This window comes from Salvelinus alpinus, chromosome 12 (genome assembly GCF_045679555.1).
Source record: "Salvelinus alpinus chromosome 12, SLU_Salpinus.1, whole genome shotgun sequence".
In the NCBI taxonomy this organism is placed as follows: domain Eukaryota; kingdom Metazoa; phylum Chordata; class Actinopteri; order Salmoniformes; family Salmonidae; genus Salvelinus; species Salvelinus alpinus.
The window spans coordinates 11,739,282-11,761,573 of record NC_092097.1 but is presented as its reverse complement, the minus strand read 5'-3'; the positions used below and the strand labels follow the sequence as shown (position 1 = coordinate 11,761,573).

At 45.9% G+C, this 22,292-nt stretch overlaps 2 protein-coding genes across 4 annotated transcripts in view; one reads left to right on the top strand and one right to left on the bottom strand.

Moving 5' to 3' along the window:
- The window catches only part of LOC139535531 (SLIT-ROBO Rho GTPase-activating protein 2-like), a 119,421-nt gene extending 103,363 nt beyond the window's left edge, over positions 1-16,058 (bottom strand). For 2 of the 3 annotated variants that reach the window (XM_071335020.1, XM_071335022.1), the window contains exons 1-2: positions 15,962-16,058; positions 13,824-14,298 (exon numbers count right to left, since the gene is read on the bottom strand). In XM_071335020.1, coding sequence (XP_071191121.1) covers positions 13,824-13,890 — 67 coding nt within the window. In that variant the 5' untranslated portion in view covers positions 13,891-14,298; positions 15,962-16,058. Of the gene's footprint in view, positions 1-13,823; positions 14,307-15,961 lie in introns of those variants that run through there. The other variant, XM_071335021.1, reaches the window with a different exon arrangement.
- A 23-nt stretch (positions 16,059-16,081) lies between these two features.
- Positions 16,082-20,859, top strand: LOC139535533 (protein FAM72A-like). Its single transcript, XM_071335024.1, has 4 exons — positions 16,082-17,057; positions 17,338-17,415; positions 17,958-18,082; positions 18,512-20,859. The coding sequence occupies exons 1-4, from the start codon at positions 16,912-16,914 to the stop codon at positions 18,604-18,606; spliced, it is 444 nt and encodes a 147-aa protein (XP_071191125.1). The 5' UTR covers positions 16,082-16,911; the 3' UTR covers positions 18,607-20,859.
- The last annotated feature ends 1,433 nt before the right edge of the window (positions 20,860-22,292 follow it).

Sequence of the window (22,292 nt, the reverse complement as noted above, 5' to 3'; positions counted from 1 at the left end):
CCATCTCTCTCCCCTCCCTCACACACAGACTACCGCTCTCTCTCCATCTCTCTCCCCTCCTTCACACACAGACTACCGCTCTCTCTCCATCTCTCCCCCTCCCTCACACACAGACTACCGCTCTCTCGCCATCTCTCTCCCCTCCCTCACACACAGACTACCGCTCTCTCTCCATCTCTCCCCCTCCCTCACACACAGACTACCGCTCTCTCTCCATCTCTCTCCCCTCCCTCACACACAGACTACCGCTCTCTCGCCATCTCTCTCTCCCTCCCTCACACACAGACTACCGCTCTCTCTCCATCTCTCCCCCTCCCTCACACACAGACTACCGCTCTCTCTCCATCTCTCTCCCTTCCCTCACACACAGACTACCGCTCTCTCGCCATCTCTCTCTCCCTCCCTCACACACAGACTACCGCTCTCTCTCCATCTCTCTCCCCTCCTTCACACACAGACTACCGCTCTCTCTCCATCTCTCTCCCTCCTTCACACACAGACTACCGCTCTCTCTCCATCTCTCTCCCCTCCTTCACACACAGACTACCGCTCTCTCTCCATCTCTCTCCCTCCTTCACACAGACTACCGCTCTCTCTCCATCTCTCTCCCCTCCTTCACACACAGACTACCGCTCTCTCACCATCTCTCTCCCCTCCTTCACACACAGACTACCGCTCTCTCTCCATCTCTCTCCCTCCTTCACACACAGACTACCGCTCTCTCTCCATCTCTCTCCCCTCCTTCACACAGACTACCGCTCTCTCTCCATCTCTCTCCCCTCCTTCACACACAGACTACCGCTCTCTCTCCATCTCTCTCCCCTCCTTCACACACAGACTACCGCTCTCTCTCCATCTCTCTCCCCTCCTTCACACAGACTACCGCTCTCTCACCATCTCTCTCCCCTCCTTCACACACAGACTACCGCTCTCTCTCCATCTCTCTCCCCTCCTTCACACACAGACTACCGCTCTCTCTCCATCTCTCTCCCCTCCTTCACACAGACTACCACTCTCTCTCCATCTCTCTCCCCTCCTTCACACACAGACTACCGCTATCTCACCATCTCTCTCCCTCCCTCACACACAGACTACCGCTCTCTCTCCATCTCTCTCCCCTCCTTCACACACAGACTACCGCTCTCTCTCCATCTCTCTCCCCTCCTTCACACAGACTACCGCTCTCTCTCCATCTCTCTCCCCTCCTTCACACACAGACTACCGCTCTCTCACCATCTCTCTCCCCTCCTTCACACACAGACTACCGCTCTCTCTCCATCTCTCTCCCCTCCCTCACACACAGACTACCGCTCTCTCTCCATCTCTCTCCCCTCCCTCACACACAGACTACCGCTCTCTCTCCATCTCTCCCCCTCCCTCACACACAGACTACCGCTCTCTCTCCATCTCTCCCCCTCCCTCACACACAGACTACCGCTCTCTCGCCATCTCTCTCCCCTCCCTCACACACAGACTACCGCTCTCTCTCCATCTCTCCCCCTCCCTCACACACAGACTACCGCTCTCTCTCCATCTCTCTCCCCTCCCTCACACACAGACTACCGCTCTCTCTCCATCTCTCTCCCCTCCTTCACACACAGACTACCGCTCTCTCTCCATCTCTCCCCCTCCCTCACACACAGACTACCGCTCTCTCGCCATCTCTCTCCCCTCCCTCACACACAGACTACCGCTCTCTCTCCATCTCTCCCCCTCCCTCACACACAGACTACCGCTCTCTCTCCATCTCTCTCCCCTCCCTCACACACAGACTACCGCTCTCTCGCCATCTCTCTCTCCCTCCCTCACACACAGACTACCGCTCTCTCTCCATCTCTCCCCCTCCCTCACACACAGACTACCGCTCTCTCTCCATCTCTCTCCCTTCCCTCACACACAGACTACCGCTCTCTCGCCATCTCTCTCTCCCTCCCTCACACACAGACTACCGCTCTCTCTCCATCTCTCTCCCCTCCTTCACACACAGACTACCGCTCTCTCTCCATCTCTCTCCCTCCTTCACACACAGACTACCGCTCTCTCTCCATCTCTCTCCCCTCCTTCACACACAGACTACCGCTCTCTCTCCATCTCTCTCCCTCCTTCACACAGACTACCGCTCTCTCTCCATCTCTCTCCCCTCCTTCACACACAGACTACCGCTCTCTCACCATCTCTCTCCCCTCCTTCACACACAGACTACCGCTCTCTCTCCATCTCTCTCCCTCCTTCACACACAGACTACCGCTCTCTCTCCATCTCTCTCCCCTCCTTCACACACAGACTACCGCTCTCTCTCCATCTCTCTCCCCTCCTTCACACACAGACTACCGCTCTCTCTCCATCTCTCTCCCCTCCTTCACACACAGACTACCGCTCTCTCTCCATCTCTCTCCCCTCCTTCACACAGACTACCGCTCTCTCACCATCTCTCTCCCCTCCTTCACACACAGACTACCGCTCTCTCTCCATCTCTCTCCCCTCCTTCACACACAGACTACCGCTCTCTCTCCATCTCTCTCCCCTCCTTCACACAGACTACCGCTCTCTCTCCATCTCTCTCCCCTCCTTCACACACAGACTACCGCTCTCTCACCATCTCTCTCCCTCCCTCACACACAGACTACCGCTCTCTCTCCATCTCTCACCCCTCCTTCACACACAGACTACCGCTCTCTCTCCATCTCTCTCCCCTCCTTCACACAGACTACCGCTCTCTCTCCATCTCTCTCCCCTCCTTCACACACAGACTACCGCTCTCTCACCATCTCTCTCCCCTCCTTCACACACAGACTACCGCTCTCTCTCCATCTCTCTCCCCTCCTTCACACACAGACTACCGCTCTCTCTCCATCTCTCTCCCCTCCTTCACACAGACTACCGCTCTCTCTCCATCTCTCTCCCCTCCTTCACACACAGACTACCGCTCTCTCTCCATCTCTCTCTCCCCTCCTTCACACACAGACTACCGCTCTCTCACCATCTCTCTCCCCTCCTTCACACACAGACTACCGCTCTCTCTCCATCTCTCTCCCCTCCTTCACACACAGACTACCGCTCTCTCTCCATCTCTCTCCCTCCTTCACACACAGACTACCGCTCTCTCTCCATCTCTCTCCCTCCTTCACACACAGACTACCGCTCTCTCTCCATCTCTCTCCCCTCCTTCACACACAGACTACCGCTCTCTCTCCATCTCTCTCCCTCCTTCACACACAGACTACCGCTCTCTCTCCATCTCTCTCCCTCCTTCACACACAGACTACCGCTCTCTCACCATCTCTCTCCCTCCTTCACACACAGACTACCGCTCTCTCTCCATCTCTCTCCCTCCTTCACACACAGACTACCGCTCTCTCTCCATCTCTCTCCCCTCCTTCACACACAGACTACCGCTCTCTCTCCATCTCTCTCCCTCCTTCACACACAGACTACCGCTCTCTCTCCATCTCTCTCCCTCCTTCACACACAGACTACCGCTCTCTCTCCATCTCTCTCCCTCCTTCACACACAGACTACCGCTCTCTCTCCATCTCTCTCCCTCCTTCACACACAGACTACCGCTCTCTCTCCATCTCTCTCCCTCCTTCACACACAGACTACCGCTCTCTCTCCATCTCTCTCCCCTCCTTCACACACAGACTACCGCTCTCTCACCATCTCTCCCCTCCTTCACACACAGACTACCGCTCTCTCTCCATCTCTCTCCCTCCTTCACACACAGACTACCGCTCTCTCTCCATCTCTCTCCCTCCTTCACACACAGACTACCGCTCTCTCTCCATCTCTCTCCCCTCCTTCACACACAGACTACCGCTCTCTCTCCATCTCTCTCCCTCCTTCACACACAGACTACCGCTCTCTCTCCATCTCTCTCCCCTCCCTCACACACAGACTACCGCTCTCTCTCCATCTCTCTCCCCTCCCTCACACACAGACTACCGCTCTCTCTCCATCTCTCTCCCCTCCTTCACACACAGACTACCGCTCTCTCACCATCTCTCTCCCTCCCTCACACACAGACTACCGCTCTCTCTCCATCTCTCTCCCCTCCTTCACACACAGACTACCGCTCTCTCTCCATCTCTCTCCCTCCTTCACACACAGACTACCGCTCTCTCTCCATCTCTCTCCCCTCCTTCACACACAGACTACCGCTCTCTCTCCATCTCTCTCCCCTCCTTCACACACAGACTACCGCTCTCTCTCCATCTCTCTCCCTCCTTCACACACAGACTACCGCTCTCTCTCCATCTCTCTCCCCTCCCTCACACACAGACTACCGCTCTCTCTCCATCTCTCTCCCCTCCCTCACACACAGACTACCGCTCTCTCTCCATCTCTCTCCCCTCCTTCACACACAGACTACCGCTCTCTCACCATCTCTCTCCCTCCCTCACACACAGACTACCTCTCTCTTCATCTCTCTCCCCTCCTTCACACAGACTACCGCTCTCTCACCATCTCTCTCCCTCCCTCACACACAGACTACCTCTCTCTTCATCTCTCTCCCCTCCTTCACACAGACTACCGCTCTCTCTTCATCTCTCTCTCCCTCCTTCACACACAGACTACCGCTCTCTCACCATCTCTCTCCCTCCCTCACACACAGACTACCTCTCTCTTCATCTCTCTCTCCCTCCTTCACACACAGACTACCGCTCTCTCTCCATCTCTCTCTACCCTCCTTCACACACAGACTACCGCTCTCTCACCATCTCTCTCCCTCTCTCACACACAGACTACCTCTCTCTTCATCTCTCTCCCCTCCTTCACACACAGACTACCGCTCTCTCACCATCTCTCTCCCTCCCTCACACACAGACTACCTCTCTCTTCATCTCTCTCTCCCTCCTTCACACACAGACTACCGCTCTCTCACCATCTCTCTCCCTCCCTCACACACAGACTACCTCTCTCTTCATCTCTCTCCCCTCCTTCACACACAGACTACCACTCTCTCACCATCTCTCTCCCTCCCTCACACACAGACTACCTCTCTCTTCATCTCTCTCCCTCCTTCACACACAGACTACCGCTCTCTTTCCATCTCTCTCCCTCCTTCACACACAGACTACCGCTCTCTCTCCATCTCTCTCCCCTCCTTCACACACAGACTACCGCTCTCTCTCCATCTCTCTCCCCTCCCTCACACACAGACTACCGCTCTCTCTACATCTCTCACCATCCCTCACACACAGACTACCGCTCTCTCTCCATCTCTCTCCCCTCCCTCACACACAGACTACCGCTCTCTCTCCATCTCTCACCATCCCTCACACACAGACTACCGCTCTCTCCATCTCTCTCCCCTCCCTCACACACAGACTACCGCTCTCTCACCATCTCTCTCCCCCCTCCCTCACACACACACAGACTACCGCTCTCTCTCCATCTCTCCCCCTCCTTCACACACAGACTACCGCTCTCTCTCCATCTCTCCCCCTCCTTCACACACAGACTACCGCTCTCTCTCCATCTCTCCCCTCCTTCACACACAGACTACCGCTCTCTCTCCATCTCTCTCCCTCCTTCACACACAGACTACCGCTCTCTCACCATCTCTCTCCCCTCCTTCACACACAGACTACCGCTCTCTCTCCATCTCTCTCCCTCCCTCACACACAGACTACCGCTCTCTCTCCATCTCTCTCCCTCCTTCACACACAGACTACCGCTCTCTCTCCATCTCTCTCCCCTCCCTCACACACAGACTACCGCTCTCTCTCCATCTCTCTCCCTCCCTCACACACAGACTACCGCTCTCTCGCCATCTCTCTCCCCTCCCTCACACACAGACTACCGCTCTCTCTCCATCTCTCTCCCTCCCTCACACAGACTACCGCTCTCTCACCATCTCTCTCCCTCCCTCACACAGACTACTGCTCTCTCTCCTTCACACACACTCACAAACGTCCTTTCTCTCTCACTCACAGATGGAGTGAACAGTCATCTGATTGAGCCGTGCAGTCCACCTCTGAGTGTGGGTCGTTAGAAACACACACACACAGTCCAGCAATAATTGACTATGGGTCGTTAGGAGATCGTACTAAAGTGGACAATGGGAGATTAGGGGAACTTAATGACCGCTTCCCAAAGCCTCTGCTAGCGTAAACATACACACACACACACACACACACACACACGCACCAGTACACACACAGGCAAGTAATCATGTATGATGATGACAGATTAGAAGGTAATTGCAGACGGGCCAGTGTTTCAATAGGTTTGAATTCTATCGCTTTGAATAAGAAATGGTGGTCTGGCTTTCGGTTGCCCTGGATACTGACAGAGAGGCACTGCACGTTCTCACGTTGCTGTAAGACCAGCACAAAGCCGCGGTGGTCTACGTTGTCAGGAAGCGGAGGAGGTACGTCGACAGTTCTACCTGGACTTGTCCCGTGCCACATTCTCCACTGAAAAAAAGACACAGTTACAGCAGCAGATGGCCTCTGCTCTGTCCATCTTTCCCTTTGTCTGTCTCTCTCTCTCTGCTCTCTCCATCTTTCCCTTTGTCTGTCTCTCTCTCTCTGTCTCTCTGTCTGCTGGTTGTGACCCATTTAATAGCAGTCTCTGCTATAGACATAACACACTCAGTATTCAGCTGGCCCACTCTTTCCCCAGTGCTCCGTCTGATCAAATATACATTAAGTCAGCCTGTGAACACGCATATACGCGCGCACACACGCACACACACACGCGTGCGTGCGCAAGTAGAAGTACCAAAACACACTCTAAAAACGCACATATTGTGCCTCCTCCATTTTCCATTTTGAGGAAGCAAAATCAGCCTTTCACATCAGACACACACACACACGCCGTTGACATCACCCGTCTCCAAGAGAGTTGCTTAAGCTCACAGACAATTGTAATATCACAGGGCAGCTTCATTCCTCAATGGAGCTTAGAACTGTTCGTGTGGTGTGCGTGTGTGAACCCATAGCAACTCTCCACCAAGTATCTTTTGGGGAAGAGAGAGAAGGGGGAGACGGACAGCCTAAAGCAGATATGAACTATGATTTCTCATTTGTCGTCCCCAGAATGGTTCCCTACAGAATCAGGGCAGCTCAGAGCTCAGCCCTCCAACACTCAGACCTCATTCCAATCAATATTTCTATCAGGAATATAAATGGATTCTTGTTTGTTTGACCAATACAACAGGGAGAATTTAAACCCTTTCTCAGACATATGATAGGGTTTATTTCTAGAGAGAGAAGACGGACGATCTCCCTAGGAAAACGACTTGTTGCCTCTTTGAGCGAGTGGTTCTCTCTCTGTGTCACACTTGAGACCATTGTGTGTGTGTGTGTGTGTGTGTGTGTGTGTGTGTGTGTGTGTGTGTGTGTGTCCATTTGTCCGTTATTACTGTCTAACTGCGTTTTGAGTAATTGTGTCGTAGTCGAGATCGCATGGTGATCCCGATTACGTTTCCTCTTTAACGTGGTAGTCCCTGCATCTCCGTAGGAGTGACATTCCTCTCTCACACACACACACACACACACACACACACACACACACACACACACACACACACACACACACACACACACACACACACACACACACACACACACACACACACACACACACACACACACACCACCTGGGATTGAACTGGAAATTACAGGGGGAAAAGTCTGCCTGTGGAATTCCAGAGCTGTGAAATGGGGCGTGCTATTCTGCTGAGCTGCTGGTTCTGGGAATACAGGGCTGAGGAGTTGAGGAGCTGCATACATTTATTTTCCTCGTCCCAGAACAGCCCTGAGGACGGAGAGAAGGAGGAAGAGGGGGAGAGGAGAGGGTGAGTCGGGGGAAAAGACAGACAGGCAACAGCTCCACATCCCATCACCTCCCCCTTTCAAGAACCTGACAGAATAAACGGTGTGTGTGTGTGTATAGCTGCCCTGGCACAATATTGCTATCAGGCCTGTACATTTCTATTCATTTTCCTTGGAGGGGACATGTGCTTTCCTTGCAGGGTGCAGATTAATGTCTTAGTGGGGCTCTGCTGGGAGGGAGAGACACCCCAGCTATACAGAGAGAGATGGAGAGAGAGATACGAGCAGAATTAAGAGCGAGGGATAGATAGGGGAATATAAACAAATAAAGATGGTTTATTCAGTAGACTTTTTACACTAGTAAACACAATAGAAATCCTTTACAAACTGGTAAAACACAGACATGTTACCCTGTACGCTGTTTAAAGACAGCGATGACAGGTGTGGTAGGGGAACAGGAGGACTCGGCAGGGGAACAGGAGGACCCGGCAGGGGACAGACACACAGCTAACCCAGCCTGCTGGAGACTCAGAGTTTCAAAGCCCTAGCGCGCCACTGACGCCAGGGTGCCAATCTGTCCACACAGGCTGGTCACAGGAAAGAGCCGTCGATTTGGGACGTTTGAAAAGGTCCTGAGGACGTGGATATATGCCTTCGTCGGCGCTCACCAAAACAAAAACAATGGCACAGCGCTGGGCTTGAACTGACGAGGCTCAGAGGCAGAGCGCGACCCTTAGAACACTGCACCACGGCAACTCACAACTCTCTAACAAGTAGGGAGAGTACTTGATGATACTTAATGGGAAAAAGCATTGTTTTTAATTATAATATTTGAAGCTTTCCCCAAACCATAGCCCTAACCTTAACCACACAAAATGTATACCTAAACTTAACCCTTTGAGCTGTTTCTCTTTTAACCCTGTAACCATGTGGAATTAACCATGTAACCTCCTGGAAATAATGGGTCAAAAATCGGTGTTCATCCAATTATGGCAGATTCCAACGTGAAACTATGAGATGAGGTCGATCCACAAGCTCAACACTGCCATGTTCAATGGGCATCAGTGGTGTAGTGGAGGATATACACAGCTATATGCTGTATATCCACTTGTTGTTCAGGGGGCATTGTGTATACTCACTTCAGAATCCCCATGATGCCTATCAAAGTAGTGGAGTGGAGGTCTACGCCGTATCAATGAATAAGGCTGATGGAACAGATCAGAACGAACTGTTATTTCTTCACATTTTAGGCGCAGCGGTGTGCACACGGCAGTAGCCTACGCGCGAATGTTACAAAATACAATTTGCGGGAAGACACCGTTCTAAAATGCACGTGCAAACGGTACCATGGACAGAGATGGAAATATCTGTTAGGCATTTAGAAAGAGGGGAGATCTAAAGATGCAACAACTATTATGGGTCGCTAATGTGACTAGGATAATGCCTTTGGCTGCGAGACACTGAAAGAAAGTTGAAAGAAAACCAATAGAACAGGAGAACGCATAATAAGGAAGTCTTTATAAAATAATTGCCTCCACGTTTCCATGGTGGGATTTTGGTTGTAGGTTACTTTGAATCTAGGTAAGACATGCCTCATAATATGAAGTAAAACGTCCAGGTTTAAAACAATTAAGGAATGGGAAAAACATAGTGATGCTAATGATAGGCCTAATTGTCTTCTTGTAGATGGAAAGGCTTTCCCAAAAAACTTCTCAATTAAATGTTAACAAGCTACAGAGTAGCCTATGCCTACCTGGCTGAATGACATCATGGTTACTTGCGAACTCCATCTCATGTGCTACAGAAACGCTGCTAACTGAACAGCAGTGGTAGGTGCCTGTGCACTTGAATTAAAGGGTAACTACACAAAACAAATCTAAAATGTCATTTTTTCTTAGACCTCAAAAGTGCTCTCCTGATGTGGTTTAAATATTGTTATGGACCTTTTCTGTTTTTCTATTAAAAATATGTGACTTTGAGAGTGAAAACCTGGGGGGGGGGGAAATGGAAAAATCAGAAACCTGTGACTCAGTTGATAGACTAATTTATCTGTTTAAATAGACGGCCTACTAGTAGCCTACTTGCACAGTACAGCTTGGGTTGGCCTGACTCAAAGACTAATATGGGATTCATCCTTTTAGGTCATTCAGAGTGTGTTACTGTTTCTCATAGAACTTCACACAGATCCCCTTTCCTTTGCTGGGTGGTCCGTTTGGGAAAACGTCGGCTACATTAGAGTATATCCAATTCTCCTGGCGCCACTACACCACCGATGAGCATGAAATGGGAGAAAACAGGAGGAAAAAGAGGACGTAGGTGTACTCCCTGAAGTTGGTGTACATTCTTATAACACTGTAGTAAGAACACATTTTCTGCTTCAGAAAACAGACTCACTGCAGCAACCTCAGATACTTGGCCAGGCATGAAACCCCTGTCATTGTAGGAACACAGCAACAGCCTTCAGGGCAACAAGCAGTGTTGGTTGAGACTACTCTGAAAAGATAGTTTACCAAGTTACAAATTACTTTACACTGAAACAAGCAGTGTTGGGAAAACTACTCTGAAAAGATAGTTTACCAAGTTACAAATTACTTTACACTGAAACAAGCAGTGTTGGCGAAACTACTCTGAAAAGATAGTTACAAATTACTTTACACTGAAACAAGCAATGTTGGGGAAACTACTCTGAAAAGATAGTTTACCAAGTTACAAATTACTTTACAATGATAGAAGTTAAGCTACACGAAAGCTACCCTTAAGAGAAATATAATTTACTAAACTACTTTTTCAAAGTAACTTTAGTTAACTACATCCAAACTAATTTGTGAAAAATCATCATATGTAAATCTGAAATGTCAACTACAAATTACAAGACCAGTTCACTTTGGGGTCATATGTTAACAGAATGTGTAATTTAGCCCATTAAACACAAAAACAATGTTTCAAGTGAGAATTAGGCAGGTCTGATGCCAAAAAATGAAGGAAATGATTGCCCATATTATATTTTTGCAAAAAAAGTAGTGTGTAGTTCCAGTAGTTATCTACACCGCTACATGGCAAAAAAAAAGTTATTAACTACTGAAAACACCACCTAGATTTGAATTCAGTTCAAATACCACCAATCTACTTCAAAATGTAGTTAAATTACTTGTTTAACTACATGTAGTTCACTACTCCCCAACACTGGTCAACAAGTCACTGCCAACAACTCAGATCCTACAGGGTCATGGCTTCAGTGAGATGCTGCTAAGCGATAGAGAGCCATACTATCTGTGAATACATCTGACCTGCTTCCATGCTCCATTCCCTGGGTGGGGAGAGAAAGGGAAAAAAGAATGAAAGAGAGAGAAAAGGTATGGGCCTACTTCCCAGCCTCCTCCTCATTGGACCATGACAGCCTCTCTTTCTACCCCTCTGTTCTCTTCTGTGTATGCAGCCGGAAATACATTCGTGGACTGGTTCGTACCTAAAACATTTCCCATTCAGGCTGCATAGGCTTCGATTTCCTCCTTAACTTTATTTAATGGTGAGAAAATAGGAAATAAACTGGGAATATGTGTGTACTTTCCTTATGAAACACCATTTTCCACCACCATGCAAGAGTGGCTAAATGCTAATCCTGTGTATCGCGTTCAGGCAATCACCAAGGGTTCTTTTTTTTAAACGCCTGCTGCAGTTTCTTTTGACGCGTCAAAATGTGCGTGCGAGAGTAAAGAGCGTCAATTCACAGGCACCGCTTTGCGAATGCCAACCTAAATGTCAAGAGAATCCATTTAAACAGTTGTATTTGTTATGTTCGCTATGTAGCCCTTACATATTATTGTTGTGTGTTCCTTTTGACTCGCCTTATATGTCCTATGGGAGCTACTGTACCTGCCTGCCAGCACTAAACAGTTGTTATGTTAGCTCACCAACTGTGAGGAGAGTTGTAGATACATCCTAGCAGTTCATGAAGAATTTAGCTAGTCTCGTCGTTTAACATAAAAGTATTCTCTCTTGAAATCGGAGTCCTCGATTTTTCCAGCTCAGCCTGCCTAGGCTATATACGACTAGGCTATATACGACTAGGCTATATACGACCAGAATGAACACAGGTAGGGTGCATTGTTTAAAATATATATCTTATTTGACTGAAACCTTAGCTTACAGACCAATACATTTTAAACTAAATATTTAGCTAGTCTACTTAGCACAGGGAAGATCAAAACAATTTCTCTAATTCCTTTGCAACAAACGACCCACGCCATTTATCTGCTTATTTTATCAGAATTGCTCTGCATACACTTGAGAAAAATATACCGTTGACGCTCACGTCGGTTTGTTTTCTCTCAGTCACTACCAAAAAACACTTTTCGTTTGATTTGGGCATCAGCAGCATCGCATTAGTGGAAACCAAGACTGTTCTCAGGGCAGACCTGGTTGTAGATAGATATGTTTGATTCGCGTTGGGGACAATTTTAACATTTTAGCTAACCCTAACCCTTTCCTAACCTTAACCTAATTCTCCTAACCTACTGCGTATGTATCCTCACCTGCTACGAAAAGGGTCAAAACCGACAGACCCGCCCTGAGAAGAGTCTTGGTTTCCACTAATGAGATACAGCCCTGCATTAGGTTAGGGGTGAAAAACCAGACTGCTGTAACATGATTGGCTGAACACGATACACATCTGGGATTGGCATCCAGCCACTAGCATTGTGGTGTAAAAATGAAAATATGCATAGAGGAAATCGAAGCCTTTGCAGCCTGAATGGAAAATGTTTTGGGTAAAAACCGGTCCACGGGGAAACGAATGTACTGCCGGCGGAATACAATGCATTTGGACGGTAAGATGACATGACTCAATATCGCCATCTGCCAGCCTTTGGGCTAGTCTTACTGGTCTGTTACAGTCACAAACACACTGTGCCAACTTATTCAAATGTTTCTTCTACTTCTGTCCATTCATTTCTCCTATATGGATGGATTTGGGTATAGTTATAGCAGGGTTGTGAATTAAAGAGGTACGGTAAGGAGAGGGGCGAGCGCTTTCAGACTGTTAGGATGCAGCTAACTTGACTAGTTTATGATGAAGTGGTGTCTGTCCCCCTCTCTGACCCATAACGGGGGGGGGGGGGGTCACCTAATCTTCTGTGGATGCAGTGCTGTTCATTAGGAGGATCATATCCTGTCCTTTCTTTCACTCTAGTTTCCTCTCCAATCCTTAATACCACTCAGATATAAATCTAGTATGACTGACTCCCTAACCATGAAAATATCACGATCCCCTTGACAACAAACATCGATAAACCATCAGCGAGTAAACAGTTAACCCGCTAAACACTACCCCTCTCATCCTCTCCCCACTCCCCCGTGACAAAACCTCGCCAAAACCCTCCCGTGCTCCCATGTCCTTGGTTCAGGCGACATTCGGTGAACCTCGGACCGACCCTCGCACGTGAGGCGACGGGCCATTTAATTCATAATTTTGTCCTATTCCGAACGTTGTTCTTAATGCCTAGCACCACACCAGAATGCAGGAGACCTGCGGGGAGAGAAAACGCCCTGCGTTGTTTCACAGGCATGTGGAATATGTAGGCTACATACATAACATCACCATGGAGAGCAAAAACACATTTCATACTGTCTTATTAATGCGGTATATGGATGCACCGATACCGCGTAATTCAGACATAAGGCTATCAGATGTATTTTTATTAACTGTGGGCCTGATGATTTGGTAGTCTACTCTCGATAAAATCGGTTATCAAGATGGTCTTAAAAGAACGCTTCGATTTGACACACCGTAGACTATGATGACAATTAAATAAGAATAATCTGCCTACTAAACCCATCAAATAGGACCCACACGTTTTTACCCTTTGTAAAATGAATAGGCTATTAGTTTGGATATTGGGGTAGGCTTAGACAGGAATAACTGGTCCACGTTGACGTATCCACGAAGCGGAAAATAAATGCGACAAGGCATTGTGGGCTGGATAGCCAACATGAGCGCAAGGAACAGCATTTATAACAATATAAAACTTGGTAGAAAAGTATTACCTTTAGCTTGAGTCTCATATTCGGCTACGATCTCCTTGTCCTTTCGGAATTTGGCCGTAGACATCATGGCTTGTTCTTCTAATCAAAAACACTATTCGTCGCAATAATAGGTTATAGGAGCAATCAGAGAAAAAATGGAACTGTAACAATTCGCTTGGAAGCAGACCCCACTGAAATATTGTAGCGAGCAGCCCCACAGCCCGTGGAATGGTATTGTCTTCTGCCCCCTTCACTCTGGCCGCATTGCAAGAGTTTGGCGCTGCCGTATTCCCATTCGTGTGGACCCTTTCCTCAATGCGTTCCCAAAACCGTTTATAGAGCAAACAGAGGAAAGATGCATTCCCCTAAACCAACAATAACCAGTCAGCCAGCACCGCCGGATGAGGAGACTCCCAAAAAGTTTAGTCCTTCAGTGAGTGGTTGTAACCACGACGGTCGGAGGATGGCCTGGCTCCGTGGCTGTCTGCTCTTCCTCCTAGAGTCAGAGTGGGGTACATGGATGAGCTGGGAATGGGAAGCCAATGCGCAGGCATGGGGAAAAGCCCACACACTATGCAATGTATCGCATTTATTTGGTTGATACATAAACTGCAGAGTGCTTGTCCATACATATTCATTATCACACTAGCCCAGTATTTAATACTGTGTATGTATGGATAAAATAGTGGGCTTTACACATCATTCAAACCTATAACAATGGGCAACTTTATTGATACTGCAGTGATTAGGCCAGATGCTGGGTGTTGCCATGTGTCTAGGGGGTGGGCGTAGAGCTTACAGGGTTGGGAGGGCAGTCAGATGAGATCCAACTGTAGTTCTTAACAGTGACGGTTAGAGTTGGTGAACGGACCCTTGCCTACACACTACACTGTAATAACACATAGGGCTAATCTGACTCAATATAATAGCTGTACTCTTGAATTGTGATTGACTAATTATCCGAGAGAAATGCATTAGATTTTTTTAGGGTGGGGCCATATCTGGCAGAGCCCAGAGAACATAAAGGTCCAAATATATTTCAGTTCAATGTGGTCCAATGTGCCCATGACATTGACAATATAATTGACTAAAAACAGTTTAACTCGGGTGTGTTGTGAAAAGCAAAAACTCAGAAAAAGGTAATAACACTTAAAAACAAACTGGGGTACCTTATATAAAGGCTTGTAAATTATACAGGCAGTTACACTTTGTATTAGTTTATAGGTAGCTTAGAACACGTTACAGTTAATATAGCCTAGGTCTATCTCATTGAGTGAAATAGAGTCATGTGGTGCTTGCAAAACATGGGCATATCACAATGTCAACCAATCACTGAGTTATAGCTGTTTTACTAAACTAACTATAGCAGCTGAGCGACAACCCCTTTAAAGAAGGTGCTATCAAAGTTGAGCCCTACAGATGATATTAATGATGCTATATATACAACATTGGATCTTGCAGAGTAGTAGGCTGCAATATAGCCTGGAATTGTAGCATGAGGTCAAAATCTATCATGTATATATTTTTTTTTACAGACATTCAGATCAAATATATTTATAATTAGCTCATTGTTCTATCTGCGGTCAGATCACGCATTGGTCTCGCAAATTGCAATATTGTCCCAAGATGCATTTGGCTGTAGAAAAGAAATAGGAGGACATTTAAATACTTACATTACAACAATGTGAAAAACTAAAGGCTTTTATACGTGGAGGGAAATACAACTGTTGCATTTGAGAATGTGTGGCATAAGAATGAAAGCCTTGTGGAACCAGCCTGTTCGCAAAATTCACAATTATTTCCTTTTCACTAATCCATAGGTGAAGGGGAAAATAATATTGATGGTTACATCAGGCTATAAGAATAAGGCATTTCGCAATTTTTTGCCATAGAAAAAGTCTCGGGACCAGAGGTAGGCTAAGGAGCTAGCTAGTCAAGTCCACTCAGGTATAATAAGAAGGTAAAGTCTCCGGGATACCGTTAGCTAACTAGCTAGATACACATTGTCTTTCTACAAACGTTGACATACATCTAAGTCATGAGTTGCAAAAGTTACTTTTCTAACTATTTGTGTGATATAAACACATACTGCATCGCACACGCTTTACAGTGTAAGTTGCTAAAAGCAGATCTTATACATGCACCAAATAGATTTTTACCTCGTATGTCGATTTCCATGAGAATACGAGCTTTACTATTTAATTTAAGTCCCTCGTGAAGATTTATTTGGTGCTTTCTTCACAAATTCTCCCAAAATAACCCCGCCTCTTCATGGAAAAATATGAGATTTTGCATCTTTCGATTGGCTGAATTGATTATGAATGGCATAACATCCTTTAAATCGACTGTCAAGATTACCTAGGTAGGCGTGATGTACGATTATTACCCAATGGAATAGTCATTATTGTCCTCGAGAGCCAATCGAAATTCGAGATAACGCCGTTTAAAAATGTTTCAGGAAGTATCGGTAGCTAACAGGAAGTTATAAACAATCAACACAACAGTGAAACTAGCTGGCTACTACTACAACATTTGACAGAATCTGTGAATGCAACGACGTAACTGAACAAAGATTCAGGAAATTGTTTCATATGAGAAGAGCACTTCGAAGATAAATTGAAATGGCAACAGACCATTAGCTATTTTGAACATCGGATGCTGTGTTATTGTGGTCACTCGTTACTTTAACGAACGTAGCTAACGATAGCTATCTTGCGGCTCTGTGTTGACAAGTAGTTAACGTAGCTAGCTTGCTATCAACAAGAGTCGGTAGCTATCTAGTTAACTAATTATTGACACCTCCAATATAGACGTGGAAACGTTAACGGTAGCTATATGACAACGTTACGCCATCTGATTTGTGGCGTATGTTTTATAACCAACCTGCTTCTAACGTCATCCAGCTAGTTGTTGCTAGCTAAGTTACCTACTAAGTTATCCAGTAACAATAGTGTTTAGCTAGCTAACTTAGGTAACAGTTAGCTATACATTTTTATTTTTGGTAACGTTCGCTTCAGAGGAGCTACCATTGCTACATTGATCGATCTGTTCTGACACATTTCCTCTGGACACTGGGATTCTGGGGCTAGCAGAGCAGTATTTAAAGAGCATGTCTACCTCCAACTTCAAAAACAAATGTGTCACTCAAGTGAATTGTATATATTGTGAGAGTCTTCTCTGCACAAGAGGAATGAAGGCAGTACTTCTTGCAGACACAGAAATTGAGCTGTTTTCTACTGACATACCTCCCAACAGGTAAGCAATACAGCCACTATGTTGTTATGACATGATCACTGAATGTGTGGATGGAGTTGTGACTAATGAGCTAATATTATGTTTTCTATGGGGGGGGTCGCTCATTGGTCAGTTGTTTTTGTTCATATGTTGAGTGTTTGTGATTACTGTGAGATATAGTGAATACTTTATAAATCGACATAAGTTCTTATCCATTATCGCACTCTATGGCTAGAATGAGATGGTGCCCCTTTGTTCTTTCTAACAATCCCAATAACACCCCCACCCCCACCTCGTCTAGAACTGTTGACTTTGTGGCCAGCTGCTACTCTACAGAAAGCTGCAGATGCAAACTGAGAGATATCGCCTGCCTGAAATGGTATGTATTTAACGTTACTGTAATCACAGATTTGCCTACTCGCAAAACTCTAACCTGTTTTCATCGCCATATAATCCTATGTGCTTTTTTGTTTACAAAATAACAGCGCAACACCGCTGTGGCTGTTTTGGTGGGGGGGGGGGGGTTTATTTATATTGACAAATGCCAATGTAAATGCATGCAAATGTCCATGTGTTGTGCTTTAGTAGGAAAGTTGTTGAGCCAGCAGTTTGGTGGGTACAGGGAGGCTTTTGTCAGGCCCCTTTTGTTTCTCCTGCTTTGTTGTTGTTCACAGAAACGCATTGGGTAGATAATAGACACCTACTGCCTACTGATAGTTAGCACTTTCACAGGTGCTCCCTATAAAAAGCTGACATGTTTTTTTGTTTCTCTCTCATCCTCCTTCTCTCTCTCTCTCTCTCTCTCTCTCTCTCTCTCTCTATATATATATATATATATATATATATATATATATATATCAATTTCCCCCTTTCTCTGTATCTATTTCCCCCTCTCTGCCTCCCCTCTCTCCCCTTCTTCAGTGGTAATGTTGTGGGGTATCACGTGGTCGCTCCCTGTAAGCCCTGCTTGCTGTCCTGTAACAATGGCCATTTCTGGATGTTTAACAGTGATGCTGTGTCCACCCTCAACCGACTGGATGCTACAGGTTAAAACTTATTTCACTCACTGTCTCCCAGCACACTGACCTCTTACAGTACCTGCTCATGAAGAATACAGACTGTATCCCAAGAGGAATGTCCTGAACCCAAAGGAGTTAGTTAAAGTAAATGTAAAGAAGAATTTCCTCTAAATGCATAGTTTGTGACAAGATGCAACACCGACTGACACAATGTTTGGCATTGTGTGTGCACTCTTCCTATCTATACTACCACATCAGTAAGCACCAGCAGAAAAAAAATGCAGAGGTTGAATATATTACTTGGGGTCGTTGTGCAACGCCTGGATGCCAGCCTGTTTCAGCTTTGGCCAATTTTTGATTGACTTAGCTAGTTGGCGAGGAAAGACTTAATTAAACTGCTGCACCACACAGTCTGCCACACACAAACTTTGGTGTTGACTTTGTCTTTTGTTGCAGGTTTAAACTTGTTGCTGTGGGGAGACCTTCCCGAGCTAGAGGACAGCGAGAACGAGGAATCAGAAAGCCCATCAGAGGAGGAGTGTATCAGGTAGAGAGGGATGAGAGATGGAGGAGCAAGACGTTACCCTGTGACCTACCAGAACCCCCAGGAACAGACGGAGAAGAAGCAGTGAGCGAAAGAGGAGAGGGGGGCTTACCCTGTGACCACATCCCCCTTCCCAACATCTGTCCGTTAGAAACACACTCTCCTCTCACGGTCCGATCTTTCTCCCTTTCTCTCTCTCTCTCTCTCTTTGGGTGAAACCAACTGTCGGAACTGCCCTCTCTCCTCAAACTCACAACTGAATCCCCACTCAAACAAACTCCTCTTTCTCATTCACCGACGGACAGACAGCCGGATGGATGGATGGTCTTAACATTTCACATGTTTTATACCCTTTGGGTTGCCTATTGCCATTGGACACTGGATTGAACATTGTATGCTGTGTTTTAGATTTTTGTCAGTCCTGTGTTGGTCCTTGAACAATCACGATGATGTTGTGTTTAAGTTTCAGAATCTGACATTGTTTACATTGAGTATTTGCCAGTTTATCTTGTCACTCTTTCATGAGGAGGGCCAGTGTGCTCAACAGATGGTACTAGAACATACGGTATAGATACGAGTTTGGTTCTAGGGCGCCTCTGTGGTGGGACTGAAGATGCTCTAGGAAAATAGATTAGGCCTAATTACGCACATGTCATCTGAACCTGGCGAAGGAGCCAGACAGAAAATACATGATCGTGAAAAGGAAAGTTGATGTCCACTCACTACATTGTTGACATAGTAACAATATTGCAGCAAAAACAGTGGGGAAAGTTGCTATCCAAACCCTGTATGATTGAACACTTGAACGGTTGTGTGCTTGTCAGAGCACCATATGAGTATACTGTATATATGAGTATGGATCACTTGTATAAAGGAGTGCCTGTGTAGAGCAGAACTTTCTATTGCTGCTGAAGCTTTTGCTTCAGCCAACCTTCTCGACTTGTATTCTAATGGCCTTGGATCTGATTTGTATTCTGTGGAGAACTGTGGGCTGACTGTCATTGCAGGAGGTCATACTCACTCTCTCACTGGAACTAAAATGTGTTCGCTAGCTTTGTTTTGATGCATCGGTGCCCAGCAAGTACTGTCGCAATGAGTGACGTATCTTACATTTCCGTTAATATACCTCCCAGTTCAAGCAGACAAGCTATTCCTGTGTTAAAAAGATATGTTGAAGCTTACATGGGAAATTATTTTGGGGTGATAACGAGCAGTACGAAAGGTAGACATACACACCAAATACCTGAAATGGCAGTCACCAGGGCCCAGCGCAGTCAAAAATGTGATTTCTATGTTTCCACACTGAGGTTGGAATAATACTGTGAAAGTGTGAATATGATGATAATGCCTTTTTAGTGTAAGAGCTGTTTGAAACGACCACCTGAAATTGCAGCCTGTTTTGGTGGGATGGAGTTTTGACGTGCCTGGTATCACCACCAGGCAGTAAATTGGTTAATGGACCAATAAGAAAGAGTTCCAAACCTCTCGGCCAATAACAACTAGTTTTCCGTTTCCCCTCCCCACTCAGACCACTCCGACAGTCTTAGCAAAATTCTTGCTTGAGAAATTGCTCTTTGCTAAGAAGCTATTTTTGTTTATTTTTGACTATTTTAATTCAAAACTATCACATCAAGGTACTTGATTGTTACCCAGAAGTGAGTTCATATTGAGGTGAAAGCAGCTGCATTGGACCTTTTAAATGATGTTCTAAGCTCTGGCTTAGTAGATCACATCTTGTGACATGATTTAACAAAATTATTAGCCAATTATCTAAATCCCACAGACAATCTCTTTTCACTTAAATGTTCCTTTTTGTTTAATTTTCATTCACAAAAGCAATGTTTTGTAGTGTACTGTAGTTTTTATTTTTCTCTTTATTTTACATTTCACTTGCATTTGAGTGTTACGTTTGGAGGCTGATTTTTGTTTTGAAGTTTTACCTTAGTGAAGGTATCACCTGAAAGCTTCCTATTGCATAGGACAATAGGGAGATAATCAAAGACCATCAAAACAGTGACCAATTAAAAAAAAAAAAATAATTGAAATCTCCCTTGAATATGATTAACTTAAGTAGCGTGCTTTTATTTATTAATTTTAATGTATGTATTTATTAACAGGCATTTGCTGTGTTTATACTGATGTGACTTGCCCTGCTGAAAAAATATGTATATTCTGAAATTGCACTGAAACTGCATTGGTAGTTTGAAACATTTGTCATTTTTAATGCTTATTGTATTGATAATACACCTTTTCCAAAATATCTATTGTTTTGTGAACTTTTTGGTCACAAAGAATCTTCAGGTACTGAAGCAAGTCTTCACATGTGAGTTCTCTCACATTGAGTTCAGCCCTAACTGTGTAGGTATAATGTCTGTGGATGTGATGTTGGAATGTTGCTCTGACTGTCCTGGTCCTGATCTGCCAGCCAGCCATGGCAGCTCTCAAGTGATTCTGCCAGCTCCCTGCAACACACAATACAGCACAGCCATGGTAGGAGTCCATATGCACACTCAGCAGACGTGCGTGTGTAGGTTTTACTATACTTGTGAGTACCAGAAGTCCTCACAAGAATAGTAAACCAACGAAAATTCAGAGAAGTGAGGCCATTTTGCCATCCACACTTTGAGAAAGGCTATTTTAGGATTAAGAGTTAGGGTTAAAATTAAGGTTCGGGAAGGATTTTTCAATGGAAATTGTTGGTCCCCAAAAAGTCCTAAAGTATAGTAAGACACAGCCTTCAGAAAGTATTCACACCCCTTGACTTTATTCACATTTTGTTACATTACAGCCTTATTCTAAAATTGATTAAAATGTTTTTTTCCCTTCATCAATCTACACACAATACCCCATAATGACAAAGCTAAAACAGTTTTTTATACATATATTTACATAAGTATTCAGACCCTTTACTCAGTAGTTTGTTGAAGCACCTTTGGCAGCGATTACAGCATCCAGTCTTATTCAGTATGACGCTACAAGCTTGGCACACCTGTATTTGGGGAGTTTCTCCCATTCTTCTCTGCAGATCCTCTCAAGCTCTGTCAGGTTGGATGGAGAGCGTTGCCGCACAGCTATTTTCAGGTCTCTCCAGAGATGTTCGATCGGGTTCAAGTCTAGGCTCTGGCTGGGCCACCCAAGGACGTTCAGAGACTTCTGCGTTGTCTTGGCTGTGTGCTTAGGGTCGTTGTCCTGTTGGAAGGTGAACCTTCGCCCCCAGTCTGAGGCCCTGAGCGCTCTGGAGCAGGTTTTCATCAAGGATCTCACTGTACTTTGCTTCGTTCATCTTTTAGCATAAAGATCAGGACCAGTCTACTGTCAGTCTGTATGTACACACACGTCACACTGTGCAGTGTTTCTTCTCACAGGATATTGATAAGGAGTATGAACCAAAAGACCTGACCTGATTTTTCTACTGGGTTAGAACCCAGAAGTCACCAGACGGCATATCATCATACAGCCTCCAGTCACTGGGTTGGTACTTTTGTGTATTGGTTTTAGCTTGTGTGTGTCTACATGTACCCTGTGTGAGTGATTGTGCTCTTCAGGGATGACTATAACACGGAGGAGTCTCCTCTTACTGACGAGGAAGAGCGGCCTCTATCCCAGGGAAGACTACGCCAGAGAATCATACCCTTCAAACAATATCATTTTCGGTTATGATACTTTGCAATCTTTGTTTTTCACCTTCACCTT